The sequence below is a fragment of the Hemitrygon akajei genome, chromosome 15, assembly GCF_048418815.1.
Source record: "Hemitrygon akajei chromosome 15, sHemAka1.3, whole genome shotgun sequence".
In the NCBI taxonomy this organism is placed as follows: Eukaryota; Metazoa; Chordata; class Chondrichthyes; order Myliobatiformes; family Dasyatidae; genus Hemitrygon; species Hemitrygon akajei.
In genome coordinates, this window is record NC_133138.1 from 7,305,686 (window position 1) to 7,324,089 (window position 18,404).

The 18,404-nt window shown below is 48.3% G+C and overlaps 2 protein-coding genes across 2 annotated transcripts in view; one reads left to right on the plus strand and one right to left on the minus strand.

Moving 5' to 3' along the window:
* gemin5 (gem (nuclear organelle) associated protein 5) overlaps nt 1–787 on the minus strand; it is an 89,875-nt gene extending 89,088 nt beyond the window's left edge. The window contains exon 1 of the mRNA XM_073067120.1: nt 516–787. Within this exon, the coding sequence (XP_072923221.1) occupies nt 516–705 (190 nt within the window). The 5' untranslated portion in view covers nt 706–787. The remainder of the gene's footprint in view (nt 1–515) is intronic.
* A 1,797-nt stretch (nt 788–2,584) lies between these two features.
* On the plus strand, nt 2,585–18,236 carry mrpl22 (mitochondrial ribosomal protein L22). The gene is made up of 7 exons (XM_073067119.1): nt 2,585–2,816; nt 2,900–2,942; nt 9,184–9,316; nt 12,426–12,491; nt 14,554–14,631; nt 16,126–16,195; nt 17,934–18,236. Exons 1-7 carry the CDS (start codon nt 2,795–2,797, stop codon nt 18,140–18,142), a joined length of 621 nt encoding a protein of 206 aa, XP_072923220.1. The 5' UTR covers nt 2,585–2,794; the 3' UTR covers nt 18,143–18,236.
* The last annotated feature ends 168 nt before the right edge of the window (nt 18,237–18,404 follow it).

The window sequence follows — 18,404 nt, forward strand, 5'->3', positions numbered from 1 at the left end:
TTTCATGCCTCCATGACTCTAAAAGAACAATCTTTCATCAGGCCTGGAAGGGAAAGGGCAAAAGGCACAAGAGTAGGGGCAAGAGAAGGAGCTGGCAGGTGATAGGTGAGGCTGAAGAGAAGGCAGGGGTGGGGCGAGGGGGTAAAAGGGGGAAGATAGGAGCTGGGGGATGACAAAGACTGAAGGAGGAATCTGGCCAGGCGACAGTGGACCATGGAATAAAGGGCAGGCAAGTTCAACATGGTCAAAGTGGGCCACTGGCTCCAAGCTGTAGAACCCTCTGCTTCCAGTTTAGGTATTGGGAGTTTGTGTCTCTCACATCTCCAAGGGAAACCTCACTCGCTGAAGAGTTAAAGGGGCATATAAAGGTTGAAGAAGGGCGCTGTTGGGACGCATGGGGGATGAGTTGAGAGACTGACCAACGCAGGCTTCTCCCTCTCACCTCACCTCACCCCTCTATCATACTTCCCCCTGCTCATCCCTCCCTCTGCCCCGGGGGTGGGGGCGAGTGTTACCGAGGACGAGAGGCCGGTCCCGGGTAACCCCCAGCAGGAAGACTCCGTTCTTGGCTCCGAAGCCCAGGACGCCGCCGAGGCTGGTGTCGCTGCAGCGGCTGCAGTACCAGTTGGGAGACGGGGTGAGCAGCCGGCCCGACATGGCCGCCTCCGACTCCGCGGCTCCGGCTCCCGATCCTGTCCCGGGCATGAGGGCTGCCGCTCCGCTTCACCTCGGCCGGCCTTGGGAGGGGAGAGCCGCTCCTCGTGTGCTCTGCAGTCCCTCCCCTTCCCCTCGCTTCCCCCTCCCAGGGCGGCAGCTCCTCCCTCCGATACCGCCCCCAACATCTCCGCAGATCCGGCGGGCCCGAGGGAAATCTCTTCACTTAAAGCAACCCCCGGGACCCGACCCGGCCCTCGGTGTCACCGCCTGTGTCCGGCGGAATTTCTCCAACACCATCAAAGCTCAAAGTAAGCTCAAACACACACACCTCCCCTCACACAACTCAGAGTTCAGTTTCTTGTGAATCTGAAGGACCATAACCATAGGGAATCAATGAAACACCACGGGGCGTTTAACCGGGTGCAAAAAAAACCTCAAACTGTGCAAATACAAAAAGAAATAATGTATCAATAAGCAATAAATATCGTGGAAAAAGATGAAGAGTCACTGAAACAACACACAAAATGCTGGTGGAACACAGCAGGCCAGGCAGCATCAATAGGGAGAAGTGCTGTCCTGATGAAGGGTCTCTGCCCGAAACGTTGACTGCTCCTTTGAACGGATGCTGCCCGACCTGCTGAGTTCATCCAGCTTGTTTGTACGTGTTATTCTCCCTATAGATGCTGCCTGGCCTGCTGTGTTCCACCAGCATTTTGTCTGTGTTGCTTGAATTTCCAGCATCTTCAGATTTCCAAGAGTTATTTAAAGTCAAGTCACTTTTTATTGTCATTTTGACCATAACTGCTGGTACAGTACACGGTAAAAACGAGATGACGTTTTTCAGGACCATGGTGCTACACTGAACTACGTAAAAACAACACATAAAAAAAACTACACTAGACTACAGACCTACCCAGGACTGCATAAAGTGCACAAAACAGTGCAGGCATTACAATAAATAATAAACAAGACAATAGGCCCGGTAGCGGGCAGTGAATTGGTGTCAGTCCAGGCTCTGGGTTTTGAGGAGTCTGATAGCTTGGGGGAAGAAACTGTTACATAGTCTGGTTGTGAGAGCCCAAATGCTTCGGAGCCTTTTCCCAGATGGCAGGAGGGAGAAGAGATTGTATGAGGGGTGCGTGGGATCCTTCGTAATGCTGTTTCCTTTGCGGATGCAGTGTGTAGTGTAGATGTCTGTAATAGCGGGAAGAGATGGTCTTCTCAGCTGACCTCACTATCCACTGCAGGGTCTTGTGATCCGAGGGTGCAATTTCTGAACCAGGCAGTGATGCAACTGCTCAGGATGCTCTCAATACAGCCTCTGTAGAATGTGATGAGAAAGTGAGTCCATTGGGAACACTTCACTGATGGGGTGAGTGAAGTTATCCCCTTTGGTTCAAGAGCCTGATGGTTGAGGGGTAATAATTGTTCCTGAACCTGGTGGTGTGGATCCTGAGGCTCCTGAACCTTCACGCAAAGGTGCTGGAAAAGGGCTAGTAACATCTTGAAGAATCCCACCCACTCTGCTTATGGACTGCTTATCCCACTCCCATCAGTTTCTCTAACCCACTCTCCTTTCCCCATCCCTCTCTCTCTATCCCCACTCTCTTCTCTCTCTATCCCCCTCCTTCTCCTCCTTTCTTCCCAACTCTCTCTCCCTTTCTCTACCCCCTTTCCCTTCCCCTTTCTCTCTCTCCCTCCCTGGCTCCCAAACGTTGTGTATCCCCGGGGAAATTTTGCAGATGCTGGGAATCCAAAGTAACTAACAAACACACACAAAACTCTGAAGGCTCTGAGCATCATTTCTCTGGACACTGCCTGAATTCCTCTTTCATTCTGTGGGCGTTGCAATTTCATGTCCCAGCTACGGGTCCCGCGCGCACTGAGGAAACGCGTTTCAAAACCGCGACCGATCCACCCAGCCAGGCCGGCGTGGCGAACACTTCGTTCGATCCCTCAGTTGTAGAGCCCACGCCGGACGCACCGCTTTCTCCGTTAATATAAAAGCACACACACACAGAAAAGCAAAATGTAATAAATCATCAGTCTGAGCCAGTCAGCCATTGCAATCGAGGGCGGAGTGGGGGAAATCGGGGTGTGCGATTGGTCGAGCCTGAATAGTGTGGCCGAATGTAACATGGCAACTTCCCTCTGGCCAGGTGGGTGTCTGTGTACTGTTCGCTCAATGAGTGTCGCCGGCTCCTCTCTCCCGTTCTTATTTGTCTTCCTGTCTCTGTTTAAGGTCTGGCTGCCGTGAGGAATCTCCTGACACACGTCCATTCAAGGTGAGAGTGCGTAATTGTGCTGGCATTGGAGCAGTTCACGGGAATGATCCCGGGATGAAAGGGTTAACGCATGAGGAGTATGTTAGAGTCGTAGAAAAGTACAGCACAGAAACAGGCCTTTCAGCCCATCGAGTCCGAACCATTTAAACTACCTACTCTCATCGACCTGCACCTGGACCATAGTTTGATGGCTCTGGGCCTGTACTCGCTCAAGTTTAGAACAGTGAGGAGAGATCTCATTGAAACCTATCGAATATTGAACGGTGTAGATAGAGTGGATGTGGAGAGGCTGTTTTCTATAGTGGGGGAGTCAAGGCCAGAGGACACAGATAGAGTGGATGTGGAGAGGATGTTTCCTGTAGTGGGAGAGTCAAGGCCAGAGGACACAGATAGAGTGGATGTGGAGAGGCTGTTTTCTATAGTGGGGGAGTCAAGGCCAGAGGACACAGCCTTAGAAGACAGATTCCATTTAGAACATTTCTTTCGCCAGAGGTATGAACCTGGAATTCTTTGCCATAGGCGGCCGTGGAGTTATTGGGTATATTTAAAGCGGAGGTTGATTGTTTTTTGATTGGTCAGGGGATCACGGGGAGAAGGCAGGAGAATGGGGTTCAGAGGGATAATAAATCAGTTTTGACTGAATGGCAGAGCAGGGTTGTTGAGCTGAAGAGATGCTGCCAAAAAGCCATTCTTCCAGAGTGAAAATAATGCCAAGAGACTCACCTGTGCACAAAAACACAAAGACTAGGGTGCCTAAGGGAATTGATTAAGTTTGGTGGTCACACTAAATGTTGGTTTGATTTAGTTTTTTCTGTTTACTGCTCTTAATAGTAATTTTTTTGATATTTAGAAAGCATCTTTGCTTTACAGAGTTTTTTACGTGTCTAAGACGTGCTCAGTACTGTAAGTCCTTGATGGCAGATACATTGGACAGTTTTGACTACTCGTCGCAGAGCCCCCAGCTCATGTTTTCAGTATTATCTTTTTATTGTTTACACAATTTGTCCTTTTTGCACGTTGGAGGCTTGTCAGTCTTTGTATTGTGTGTTTTTTTTTGTGGAAACTATTGTATTCCTTTATTTTCCTGTGGGTGCCTTCAAGAAACTGCCAAGAGGACCACAACCATGTTGTAGGATTTGGAGGCTTGCATGCCTCACTGACCCGGAAAGCTATGCTGACTGGAGTCTCAGCCTCGTGCTTTGACTCTTGGTGGGGTCATCCATGCCAAACAGGTCAAAGGGTAGAGGCCAGACTAAGAGTGGTCCACTGGTACTCCAGGTTCGGGGCTTCAGCTCAGGGTTAACAACCCTGACTAGTCACACAAGAGCGTTATGGAAGCAGCAATGAAGAATCTTTCTACGTCTGAGTGGCCAAAGACAGACAGAGATGAATGACCTTCATTACCATCCGAAACACTAGCAGCCGTAATGAGCGTAAAAAGTAAGTAAAGGTCATTCTAGCTCAAAGTAAGCTTCTTACGTATACCATATACAAACTTGAGATTCATTTCAAGGCATTAATCATCATCAAATGCCTGTAATGCCACTGATATTTAGGGCAGCAATGGAGGTCCTCCATCTCTGTCTGTCCTTGGCCATCTTCTCTATTGTGCCCAGGAGTGGTTCGGGACTTCATTTTGGTAGGGCACCGAGTTGTATTTGGTCTCTCATGTTTTCTCCGTCCATCAGGGGTCCAATGAAGTGCTGTCTCGATGATGGAGTTGGTCTCTCTCTTCTCATCACGTCCCCAATCCATCTCCAACATTTAGGCTTGTGCTGTGGAATGACAACGGCTTGGCATGGTCGTTCTCTGTCACACGCCAGCATTCTGCTAGCTTGCCAGTGTTGTACATGGTTCGAACATTCCTAAAACCAATTCTGGTCTTGATCTTGGTGGTGTTCAGGGCTTCCAAGGAAGGTGGGACCTGTACAGAAGGGATGGTTTGCAACTGAACTGGAGGGGGACTAATATCTGAGGGCGAAGTTTGCACAGTGGTGTTTAGAATAGCAGGGGAATGGGAACCAGAGTGCCAGAACAGTTAGTGGAAAGGTTGTGAGGGCAGATGTGGTTAAGATCTCAGACAAAGTTAGAAATCAAAAAGTTGAGCATGGTGTGACTAGTGTTCTGAGCTGTGTATATTTCAATGCAGGAAGTATCGTCGGAAAGGCAAATAATAAAGCTGAAGATGAGGCAATGTGAGGTGAGAAGAGACTGTCGATAGGGCAAAATTGCAGGCAACAGGATGAATTGCAACGTAAAAGGCAGACAAAATCAAAAAGGGTAAATACAAGACTGACGGTGTTGTATCTGAATGCGTGCAGTATATGGAATAAGGTAGGTGAACTTGCAGCACAGTTGCAGATTGTCAGGAATGTTGTTGTAGGCATCACTGAATCATGGCAGAAAGAAGATTATAGCTGGGAGCTTAATGCCCAAGGATTAACATGGTATCAAAAGGACAGGCAGGAAGGCAGAGGGGGCAGTTTTGCTCTGTTGGTAATAAATGAAATCAAACCACTAGAAAGACATGGGGTTGGAAGGTGTTGAATCATTGTAAATAGAGCTACAGAACTGCAAAGGTAAAAATAACCTTGATGGGGGCTGTATACAGACCCCCCCCAAACAATGGTAAGGATGTGGTCTACAGATTACAACGGGAGATAGAAAATGCATGTCAAAAGGGCAATGTTACAGTAGCCATGGAGATTTCAATATGCAGGTAGGTTAGGAAAATCAGGTTGGTGCTGGATTCCAGGAGGGGGATTTTTTAAGAGTGCCTGTGGGATGGCTTTTTAAAGCAGCTCGTGGTTGAGCCCACTAGGGGATCAGCTATTCTGGATTTGGTGTTGTGCAATGAACAGGAATTGATTACATTAAAGGTTAAAGAACTTTTACGGACAAGTGATCATAATGTGATCGAATTCACCCTGAAATTTGAGAAAGAGAAGCTAAAGTCAGATGTATCAGTCATACACGAGGAAATCTGCAGATGCTGGAAATTCAAGCAACACACACAAAATGCTGGTGGAACACAGCAGGCCAGGCAGCATCTATAAGGAGAAGCACTGTCGACGTTTCGGGCCGAGACCCTTCGTCAGGACTAACTGAAAGGAAAGATAGTAAGAAATTTGAAAGTAGGAGGGGGAGGGCAAATGATAGGAGAAGACCGGAGGGGGTGGGGTGAAGCTGAGAGCCGGAAAGGAGATTGGCAAAAGGGATACAGAGCTAGAGAAGGGAAAGGATCATGGGACGGGAGGCCCAGGGAGAAAGAAAGGGGGAGGGGAGATGGAGAACAGGCAGAGTGATGCGCAGAAAGAGAGAAAAAAAAGGAGGGGGGGAAAGCTAAATATATCAGGGATGGGGTAAGAAAGGGAGGAGGGGCATTAACGGAAGTTAGAGAATTTAAAGTTCATGCCATCAGGTTGGAGGCTACCCAGCCGGTATACAAGGTGTTGTTCCTCCAACCTGAGTGTGGCTTCATCTTGACAGTAGGGGAGGTCATGGATAGACATATCAGAATGGGAATGGGACTCGGCCGGAAACGTTGACAGCGCTTCTCCCTATAGATGCTGCCTGACCTGCTGTGTTCCACCAGCATTTTGTGTGTATCAGCCTTACGATGGAGTAAAGGGAATTACAGAGGCATGAGAGAGGAGTTGGCTGGAACTGATTGGAAATGAACACTGGCAAAGATGATGGCAGAGCAGCAATGACTGGAGTATCTGGAACCAATTCGGAAGGCACAGAATATATACATCCCAAAGAGGAAGAAGTATTCTAAAGGAAAGATGACAGAGGAGTCAAAAGCAACTTAAAAGCAAAAGAGAGGGCAGATAATAGAGCAAAAATTAGTGGGAAGTCAGAGCATTGGGAAGCTTTTAAAAACCAACAGAAGGCAATAAAATAGTCATTAAGAAGGTAAAAATAGAATACGAAAGTAAGCTAACCAATAATATTGAAGAAGATACCAAAAAGTTCCTCTGTGTGTGTGTGTGTGTGTGTGTGTGAGAGTGTGTGTGAGTATTTAGTGTAAAAGAGAGGTGAGAGTGGATATCGGACTGCTGGAAGACGATGCTGGAGAGGTCGTAATGGTGTACAACAAAATGGTGGATGAACTTAATCAGTATTTTGCATCAGTCTTCACGGTGGATACTCTAGCAGTGTAGTGGATATCAGGGACATGAAGTGTGTGAAGTTATTACTAGGGAGAAGATTATTGGGGAAACTGAAAGGTCTGAAGGTGGATAAGTCACCTGGACCAGATGGTGGACACCCCAGAGTTCTGAAGCAAGTGGCTGAAGAGATCATGGAGGCATTAGTAATGATCTTTCAAGAATCACTAGATTCTGGAATAGTTCCAGAATACTGGAAAATTGCAGAGGATACTCGACTTTAAGAAGAGAGAGAGGCAGAAGAAAGGAAACTATAGGCCAGTTCGTCTGACCTCAGTGGTTGGGAAGATGTTGGAGTTGATTATTAATTGTGATTTTTCAGGATACTTGGAGGCACATGATAAAATAGGCCGTAGTCAGCACAGTTTCCTAAAGGGAAAATCTTGCCTGACAAATCTTGAAATTCTTAGAAGAAATAACAAGCAGTATAGACAAAGGAGAATTGGTTGATGATGTGCACTTGGATTTTTAGAAGGCCTTTGACAAGGTGCCACACATGAGGCTGCTTAACAAGCTACAAGCCCATGGTATTATGGAAAAGATTCTCTGATGGTGAAAACAGTGGCTGACTAGCAGAAAGCAAAGAGTGGAAATAAAGGGAACCATTTACTGGTCAACTGCCGGTGATTAGTGGTGTTCCACAGGGGTCTGTGTTGGGGCCGATTCTTTTTATGTTATATGTCAATGAATTAGATGATGGAATTGATGGCTTTGTTGCAAAGTTTGCAGATGATATGAAGATAGGTGGAGTAGCAGGTAGTTTTGAGGAAGTAGAGAGGCTAGAGAAGGACTTAGACAGATTTGGAGAGTGGACAAAGAAGTGGCTAATGGAATACAGGTTCAGGAAATGTATGGTCGTGAACTTTGGTAGAAGAAATGAAAGGGTTGACCATTTTCTAAATGGAGTGAAAATACAAAAAATCTGAGATGCAAAGGGACTTGGGAGTCCTTGTGCGGGATTCCCTAAAGGTTCATTTGCAGGTTGAGGCTGCGGTGAGGAAGGCAAATGCAATGTTAGCATTTGTTTCAAGAGAACTAGAATATAAAAGCAAGGATGTAATGTGACTTTATAAAGCACTGGTGAGGCCTCACTTGGAGTATTGTGAGCAGTTTTGGGTCCTTGATCTTAGAATGGATGTGCTGAAAATGGAGAGGTTTCAAAGGAGATTCACAAAGATGATTCCAGGATTGAATGGCTTGTCATATGAAGAACATTTGATGGCTCTGGACCTGTATTCACTGGAATTTAGAAGAATGACAGCTGACCTCATTGAAATCTGTTGAATTGTGAAAGCCTTGATAGAGTGGATGTGAAGAGGATGTTTCCTATGGTGAGGGAGTCTAAGAACAAAGGATACAGCCTCAGAATAGAGGGGCATCCTTTTAGTTATGGAGATGAGGACGAATTTCTTCAGCCAGAGAGTGGTGAATCTATGGAATTCTTTGCCAAAGGCTGCTATGGAGGCCAAGTCTTTATATATATTTAAGGCAGAGGTTGATAGATTTTTGATTGGTCAGGGCATGAAGGGATACGGGGAGAAGGCAGGAGATTGCGGCTGAGAGGAAAATTGGATCAGCCGTGATGAAATGTCAGAGAAGACTCAGTGGGCCAAATGGCCTAATTCTGCTCTTATATCTTATGGTCTTATGGTGTTCAGGAGTTCTTTCATCGAGACTCAGGTCTAACACACACAGATATAGGATTCTTCTTTGCTGTTTCCATAAACAATTTTTTTTGTCCAGTCAGGGTTGCTAGCCCTGAGTGGAACCTTCGAATCTGGAGGACCAGTGGACCACTCTTAGTCAGGCCTCTACTCTTTGATCTGTTTGGCATGGGTGAACCCTACCATGAGTCAGCACACAAAGCCATGGACTCCAGTCAACAAGGTTGTGGTTTTCTTGGAGGTAGACTGACCTTTACCCAGGTTAAATGTCGGCACAAAGTTGTGGGCTGAAGGGCCTGTACTGTGCGGTGATGTTCTCTGTTGACGATCTGGAGAGGGTACGGAAGAGATTCACCATGATGCTTCCCTACATCGTAAAAACACTGCACCGATCTGCCTCCTCAGGTTACAGGCATCATGCACAGCCGTTCCTCACTCGAACTTTCACTCCAGCCTCGCTCTACCTGCGAGAAGCTGGGAGAGGAAGAACCGGAAAGTCTACCCTCCGCAGCTGCCGCACGAGCCTCGCCGGCCAGTGGTGAGTTGTCCCTTTACTGAGTCTCTGAATCAGGTTTATCGTCACAAAAGTATGAAACGAGCAGGATTTCCTGATAGCCAGCCATTTTAATTCTAATTCCCATTCCCATCCCAAAATGTCGGTCCATTTCCTCCTCTTCTGCTATGAAGAGTCCGCTCTCAGGTTGGAGGAGCAACACCTCATCATCTTTCCTGAATAGCCTCCAACTGATGACATGAACATAATTTTCCCCAACTTTTAAACTTTTCGTCCCTCTCCCAGTTCACTCTTTTTCCATTTCCCATTCTAGTTCCCCTGTCACCCCTTCTCTTCTCTCCTTATCTGCCTATCACCCCCCCCCCCCCCCCCCCGGTTCTCTTCCATCCCTTTCTCCCATGGTCCACTCTCCTCTCCTATCAGACTCCTTCTTCTTCTTCAGCCCTTTACCTTTTTCACCTATCACCTCCCAGAGTCTCACTTCATCCCCCTCCCCACCCACCCACCTTCCTCCTCACCTGGTCTCACCTATCACCTCCCAGAGTCTCACTTCATCCCCCTCCCCACCCACCCACCTTCCCCCTCACCTGGTCTCACCTATCACCTCCCAGTGTCTCACTTCATCCCCCACCCACCCACCTTCCCCCTCACCTGGTCTCACCTATCACCTCCCAGTGTCTCACTTCATCCCCCTCCCCACCCACCCACCTTCCTCCTCACCTGGTCTCACCTATCACCTCCCAGAGTCTCACTTCATCCCCCTCCCCACCCACCCACCTTCCCCCTCACCTGGTCTCACCTATCACCTCCCAGAGTCTCACTTCATCCCCCTCCCCCACCCACCCACCTTCCCCCTCACCTGGTCTCACCTATCACCTCCCAGTGTGGGTGGGTGGGGGAAGGGGATGGAGTGAGACACTGGGAGGTGATAGGTGAGACCAGGTGAGGGGGAAGGTGGGTGGGTGGGGAGGGGATGAAGTGAGACACTGGGAGGTGATAGGTGAGACCAGGTGAGGGGGAAGGTGGGTGGGTGAAGGAGGGGGATGAAGTGAGACACTGGGAGGTGATAGGTGAGACCAGGTGAGGGGGAAGGTGGGTGGGTGGGGGAGGGGGATGGAGTGAAACACTGGGAGGTGATAGGTGAGACCAGGTAAGGGGGAAGGTGGGTGGGGGAGGGGGATGGAGTGAGACTCTGGGAGGTGATAGGTGAGACCAGGTGAGGGGGAAGGTGGGTGGGTGGGGGATGAAGTGAGACACTGGGAGGTGATAGGTGAGACCAGGTGAGGGGGAAGGTGGGTGGGTGGGGAGGGGGATGAAGTGAGACACTGGGAGGTGATAGGTGAGACCAGGTAAGGGGGAAGGTGGGTGGGTGAGGGAGGGGGATGAAGTGAGACACTGGGAGGTGATAGGTGAGACCAGGTAAGGGGGAAGGTGGGTGGGGGAGGGGGATGGTGAGACACTGGGAGGTGATAGGTGAGACCAGGTGAGGGGGAAGGTGGGTGGGTGGGGAGGGGAATGAAGTGAGACTCTGGGAGGTGATAGGTGAGACCAGGTGAGGGGGAAGGTGGGTGGGTGGGGAGGGGGATGAAGTGAGACACTGGGAGGTGATAGGTGAGACCAGGTGAGGGGGAAGGTGGGTGGGTGGGGGAGGAGTGAAGTAAGAAGCTGGGAGGTGATAGGTGAAATGGTAAACAGCTGAAGAAGGAGTCCGATTGGAGAGGAGAGTGGACCGTGGGAAAAGGGAAGGAGTAGGGGCATCAGAGGGAGGTGATGGGCAGGTGAGGAAAAGAGAAGGGATAACAGGGGAGTCAGAATGGGGAATGGAAGAAAGGGGAAGTAAGAGAAATAACAGAGATTTGAGAAATTAATGTTTATGCCATCGTGTTGGAGGTTACTAGACAGAATATGAGGTGCTGAGAGTGGCCTCATCGTGGCAGTAGATGAGATTATGGATCAACATGTCGAAATGGGAATGGGTTAAGGAATTAAAATGGCTGTCCATGGGGAAATCCTGCTTTTTGCAGATGAAGAGAAGATGCTCAACAAAGTGATCCCCCAATCTTCGTCGGGTCTCACTAATTTAGAGGCCTCATCAGGAGCACCAGATACAGTAGATGACCTGACTGGCTCGCTGGTGAAGTGTTGCCTCATACGGATTATGTAGTTTGAAAGTGCTTTACAATGGGATAAATGTATAAATGTGAAAGATAATATTAAAAATAATTGAAGACAAAAAAAATTGTTTGTGAAAAGCAAGGTTGTATAAATTGGTCCAGAGCTAGAGTTTAAAAGTGTCAACTGAGTCTGCGTCCCTTATTGTTTTACGTATTAAATTCCACAGTTTAAAAATATAGTTCAGAAAAGCTAAGCTGACAATTATCTTTTGAGGGAGATTCTTTAAGAGACTGAAAGTGTTTTCACACAGAGTGGGTGGGTGCCTGGAATGGCTTCCCGGGATAGTAATGGAAGCAGGCAGTTTGATAATGTTTAAGAGGCCTTTACAGAGACACATGAATATGGAGGGTGGGGGTAATGGGGATACAATGGAGGAGGACATTTAGTTTTTATGGCAACATCACAAATTCCTGGGTTCATTGTCCATTCAGAAATCTGGTGGTGGTGAAGAAGCTGTTCCTGAATCGTTGAGTGTGTGTCTTCACCCTCCTGTACCTCCTCCCTGATGGTAGCAAAGAGAAGAGGGTTGTCCTGCATCGTGAGGGTCCTTAGTGATGAATGCTACCTTCTTGAGGGATCACCTCTTGAAGATGCCCTCGACATCATCTGCACCATGTTCTATAATCGATTTTCCTGTGGCCCTGGTGAATTCAAAAGAAGTGGGGATTTCATATCTGTGAATCCTACTTGCAGTCCATTTCCCTTTCTGCTCCATTTCCGGACCATGGTCAGAACCTTCCCAAGTTCCTGACCTCTGGCAATCCAAACACCAAACCTGGTCTGTCCACGCACCCAGTTTACACTCTGGGCTCCTCCAGCTTGCGTTCCGGACTGCTGAAGGAGGCAAATTCCGAACCATCGTGAATTCTGAACAGTCAGATGCAAGGGGAGCGGGTTGGTGAGTTTGAAGGCCAAGGCCAAGGTTTTGGACCTTACACATTCTCCTCTACATCCACAGGAGGTTTACCACTGCAGAAGACAGATTAAGTATAGCAAGGACAAGATGTGGTACCTGGCAAAGATGGTGAGTCTCTGAAGTCTGGTTACCATGGTGATGTGTCTCACGGCAACCTGATTGTGCTTTGTGCTTGCTTATCTGGGGAAATGACACCTTCTGTACCTGTCGCTTTCTGCACCGATAATATTTTGATTATGGACTCTCAGAATCAAAATTATTATCACTGACTTTACAGTACTGTGCAAAAGTCTTAGGCACATATATATTGCTAGAGTGCCTAAGACGTTTGCTCAGTATTTGTCATTTTGGAGTGGAGAGCGAGTTTGTAAATGTGGTGGGATCAAAGGATGTTTGGAATGGTGAGGGTGGAGTGCCTTGTGAGGAGGGTGGGACAGGTGGCAGAGAAGGAATATCGGGGTGGGGTGGGGTGGGGTGGGGCTGTGGGTGCAGACACACCCCGTCCTGAGACACCAGACAAGGTCATTTGATTCCAAACAATTGATTACATCATTACAGGATGTCTCTCTGCTGCTTCCCACTCTCTCCCCTCTCCCTTCCCCTTTTCGCAGCCTGATTCCCCTCTCCCTGCCCCCTTCCCACTCTCAGTTCCCAATGGAGAACCACACCAGAATCAGGCTTATCATCATTCTCATATGTTTTTGTTTGTTTTTTTGCAACAGCATGACGGGAATACATAAAATTAAATTACTACTGTACAATGCAAAAGTCTTAGACACTCTATCTCTACATACATATATATATATGTGCCTAAGAAGAGAGATTGAATAGGGTGAGTTGTTTCACACTGCCCTAGTCAATCTGTTGTTATAACTGTAGCTCTCCATTCCAGCCACCAATAAAGTGATTGAAATTGTGCTGCACAGGTCAATTGAGACCTTCCGGTGTCTCATCCCGAAATGTCAACTGTTTATAACCTTCCATAGACGCTGCCTGACTTGCTGGGATCCTCCAGCATTTCATGTGTGATGCTCTGGATTTACTGGATCTGCAGAGTCTCTTATTTTACCCACAGTGGTCTTCAGATAAGAATTAAAACAGTCCCATAGTACAGTGGAGTAGACTCTTGACTTCACAAGCAATCTCATCGTGGGATTCCTGTAAAATTTGATCCTCGTCCATTTTTACAGATGCACCATAGAATCACCTGTTTGGATGCATCACCACTTGGTACAGCAACTGTTCTGTCTGTGACCACTGTCCTGTCTCAATACACGACAGTCTGGTACCACTGTTCTGTCTGTGACCACGGTCCTGTCTCAATACACGACAGTCTGGTACCACTGTTCTGTCTGTGACCACTGTCCTGTCTCAATACACGACAGTCTGGTACCACTGTTCTGTCTGTGACCACGGTCCTGTCTCAATACACGACAGTCTGGTACCACTGTTCTGTCTGTGACCACTGTCCTGTCTCAATACACGACAGTCTGGTACCACTGTTCTGTCTGTGACCACTGTCCTGTCTCAATACACGACAGTCTGGTACCACTGTTCTGTCTGTGACTACTGCCTTGTCTGAATGAATAGTAGCTTGGTACGACAAATGTTCTATCTGTTCTGCCCAGCCTCGATACATGACGGTTTGGCACAACAACTGTTCGTCTGTGACTGCTGCCTCAGTAAATCAACCAGTACCATCAAAGACCCCACACACCCTGGACATTCTCTCTCTCCCCTCTCCCATCAGGCAGAAGATACAAAAGCCTAAAAGCACGTCCCACCAGGCTCTACCCCACTGTTATCAGACCAGTGAATGGTTCCCATGGTATGATAAGATAGACTCTTGACTTCACAATCTACCTCATTATAACCTGGTATGTTATTGTCTGCCTGCACTGCACTCTCTCTGTAACTGTGACACTTTATTCTTCATTCTGTTATTGTTTTCCCTTGTTCTACCCCAATGCAGGGTGTGATGATCCGATCAGTATGAACAGTGTACAAGACAAGCTTGTCACTGTATCTTGGTACAATATTAAACCAATACCAACATCATGCCAGGGTGGTGCAAGACCTGGACATAATGGTGCAGAGGTTCTGGGTATTGAGAGGTGGAATTGAAAGAGCCTCCGTCTGTAGATTTTAACATCTGTGTTTTTATTGGTAGATAAGAGGGATGACCTTTGACCAGGCCATTGCCCAACTCCAGTTCAATGACAAAAAGGGAGCAAAGGTTATGTTGGAGGTAAGAGACACCTGAGGACTACGCAATATCCATATGATGAGGAAACATTGAATAAATTAGGCCTTTATTCCCTGGCACGTAAGAGAATGTGAGCTATAATCAGGAGTGGTATAGATAGGGTAACAGTTCGCAGGCTTTTTCCACGGGGCAACACACACAAAATGCTGGAGGAACTCAGCAGGTCAGGTAGCATCTGTGGAAAAGAGTAAACAGTCGACGTTTCGGGCCAGTTCCTCCTGCATTTTTGCGAGTGTTGCTTGGATTTCCAGCGTTTGCAGACTTTCTCTTGTTTGTGATTTTTCCACTGAGGTTGGATGAGACAAGAACACAAGGTTCATGGGTTAAGGGTGAAAGATGAAATGTTTAAGGGAAGCATGAGGGGAAGCTTTTTCACTCGAGGGTGGTGTGGGTGTGGAACAAGCTGCCAGTGAAGACGTGAGGTCAATTTCAATATTTGAGAGAAGTTTGGAGGGGTTAGGAAGTCTGTGGTCCAGGCACAGGTAAATGGGACTAGGTGGGAGATCAAGTTGGTATGGACTCGATGGGCCAAAGGGACTGTTTCTGTGCAGTATTACTCTATTCTCCCTGTCGACCCACTTCTAAATCATAAGAAAAGCTCACATTTATATAGCGCCATTAACTCATCGCTGCTTTGTAACGCTTCTGACAGCTTCCCAAATCTTTCCACTCTTCCATTTTATCCTTTGTTTTCTTCTTTGGGTGAATGTGATCATGTCTGGCATGGCCAGGATTTAAAGCCCATCCTTGATTGACCCATGAGGAGGGATTTCTTTAGCCAGAGTGTGGTGAATCTCGATGGTTGTAGAGGCCAAAGTCATTGATATATTTAAAGTGTAGGTTGATAGGTTCTTGATTTGTCCAAGTGTCCAAGTCAGGGAGAAGGCAGGAGAATGGGATTGAGAGGGTTAATAAATCAGCCATGATGGAATGGTGGAGCAGACTCAATGGACTGAATGGCCCAATTCTGCTCCTATGTCTTATGGTCTTAGAACTCAGAGCAGTGGCTTTGGAAAGTGATGCTAGCTTTTGGCCAAGCAGGAATGGTTTGTCCTGAGTTCCAGGTTGCTCCTCTATCTCCTGTCTACCACAAACTGCAGGGAGACCTGAGATTATGACAGTCATATACAGAGTAGGCAGATGATATCTGTTTCCCGAGATTGCAACATCTAATACCAGAGGGCATGCATTGAAGGTGAGAGGAGGTTATTTTAAAGATGTGAGGGGAAAGGTTTCTTTTTACACAGAGAGTGGTGTGTGTCTGGGAGAAACATTAGAGACTTCTAAGGGACATTTGGATAGGTTCCTGAATGTGAGGAAAATGGAAGGTCATGCACATTGTGTAGGCAGAAGAGATTAATTTGATTATGAATTTATTTGGTTCAGCACAATATTGTGGGCTGAAGGGCCGTACTGTTCTACGTTCTATAATGCAGCTGCCTCTCACCCTCTCCCTCCATCTCCTACCTGCCTCAGGTCCTTCTAGAAGCTCAGGAAATGGCGGTGAGGAATCACAATCTGGAATATAGATCCAACCTCTACATTGGTAAGCTCCGGTACCTGGGTGTTGCTCTGGGAATTCTCCTGTCTCTGTGTCCCCCTTCACTCAAGGCGTCAGGCCAGAGCCAGTTCGTCTGGCCTGAGTTTTATTGGATAATGGTGCTACCGGGTGGGGGTGGGGGCTGTTGTTAAAGGCAGGGAGGTCGAGGGGAATGGGAAGTTAGCAGGATCAAGACTGGCAAAGGGACAGTGGGGGTCAGTTTTGTTTCACCTCTGGTCGGTTGGGGAATAAAACCATCAATTTCAGCAATGGCTGGACTCGTTCCATCCCTCTGCTCTCCACCTTTTTGTTTTCCTCTCTCCTTTTCTCGCTATACCTTTTTTCCCTCTTTCCATTTGCCCAACTCTGTGACTCTGCCTGCCTCTGTGGCACTCTTTCTGCCTGTCCCCGCATCTTTGTGACTCTCTCTTCGCCCGTTCCCGTGACTCTCTCTTCGCCCATTCCCGTGTCTCTGTGACTCTCCCTCTTCGCCCATTCCTGTGTCTCTGTGTCTCTCTCTTCGCCCGTTCCCGTGTCTCTCTCTTCGCCCGTTCCCGTGTCTCTCTCTCTTCGCCCGTTCCCGTGTCTCTGTGACTCTCTCTCCGCCCGTTCCCGTGTCTCTGTGACTCTCTCACTTCACCCGTTCCCGTGTCTCTGTGACTCTCTCACTTCACCCGTTCCCGTGTCTCTCTCTTCACCCGTTCCCGTGTCTCTGTGTCTCTCTCTTCACCCATTCCCGTGTCTCTGTGACTCTCTCTTCACCCGTTCCCGTGTCTCTGTGTGTGTCTCTCTCTCTCTTCGCCCGTTCCCGTGTCTCTGTGTGTCTCTCTCTCTCTTCGCCCATTCCCGTGTCTGTGTCTCTCTCTTCACCCGTTCCCGTGTCTCTGTGTCTCTCTATTCACCCGTTCCCGTGTCTCTGTGTCTCTCTATTCACCCGTTCCCGTGTCTCTGTGTCTCTCTCTTCACCCGTTCCCGTGTCTCTGTGACTCTCTCTTCACCCGTTCCTGTGTCTCTGTGACTCTCTCTTCACCCATTCCCGTGTCTCTGTGACTCTCTCTTCACCCGTTCCCGTGTCTCTGTGACTCTCTCTCTCTTCGCCTGTTCCCGTGTCTCTGTGTCTCTCTCTTCACCCGTTCCCGTGTCTCTGTGTCTCTCTCTTCACCCGTTCCCGTGTCTCTGACTCTCTCTTCACCCGTTCCCGTGTCTCTGTGACTCTCTCTTCACCCGTTCCCGTGTCTCTGTGACTCTCTCTTCACCCGTTCCCGTGTCTCTGTCTCTCTCTCTTCACCCGTTCCCGTGTCTCTGTGACTCTCTCTCTCTTCACCCGTTCCCGTGTCTCTGTGTCTCTCTCTTCACCCGTTCCCGTGTCTCTGTGTCTCTCTCTTCGCCTGTTCCCGTGTCTCTGTGTCTCTCTCTTCACCCGTTCCCGTGTCTCTGTGACTCTCTCTTCACCCGTTCCCGTGTCTCTGTGACTCTCTCTTCACCTGTTCCCGTGTCTCTGTGACTCTCTCTTCACCCATTTCTGTGTCTCTCTTCGCCCATTCCCGGGTCTCTGTGACTCTCTCTTCACCCATTTCTGTGTCTCTCTCTTCGCCCATTCCCGGGTCTCTGTGAATCTGTGTCTCTCATCAGGAATTCATGACCCTCGGACTGTATGAAAGTTGAAGAAGGGGGAGGGTGGCCGTCCTCGAGCACAGTCCCTTTGGGCTCCCTCTCATTGCCTGCTTCTTCCCTCTCTGACCAGCCGAGTCCTTCTCCGGTAAGGGCCAGTACCTGAAACGTCTGCGTTACCACGGTCGGGGCATGTTTGGTATTATGGACAGGGTCTACTGTCACTACTTTGTGAAGCTGGTGGAAGGCAACCCCCCGATCGAGAAGAAGACCACTGGACTGGACCAGGCCAAAGAGTACGTGCAGAGTCTACGCAACCGAACCGTTATCCACGCCCTGTAGCGGACCCAACGCAGCACTGTTCTATCAATGGACTGGTAGCTGTGTTTGGGGCATTGCCTGTATAACTGTTGTAAATAAATAACACACATTGTGAGACTGTTCTCCGGTGTTTGACCTTTACAATTACCTCGTTCAGCTCCCTCCTCTTGTTTTCCATTCCTCTTTCTGGTTCCCCTCTCACCTTTTCTCATCCGGATCCTTTTCCCTTTCTCACCCCTTTCTCTCCTCACCTGTCTATCACCTTCCCTTGGTTCCCCTCCTC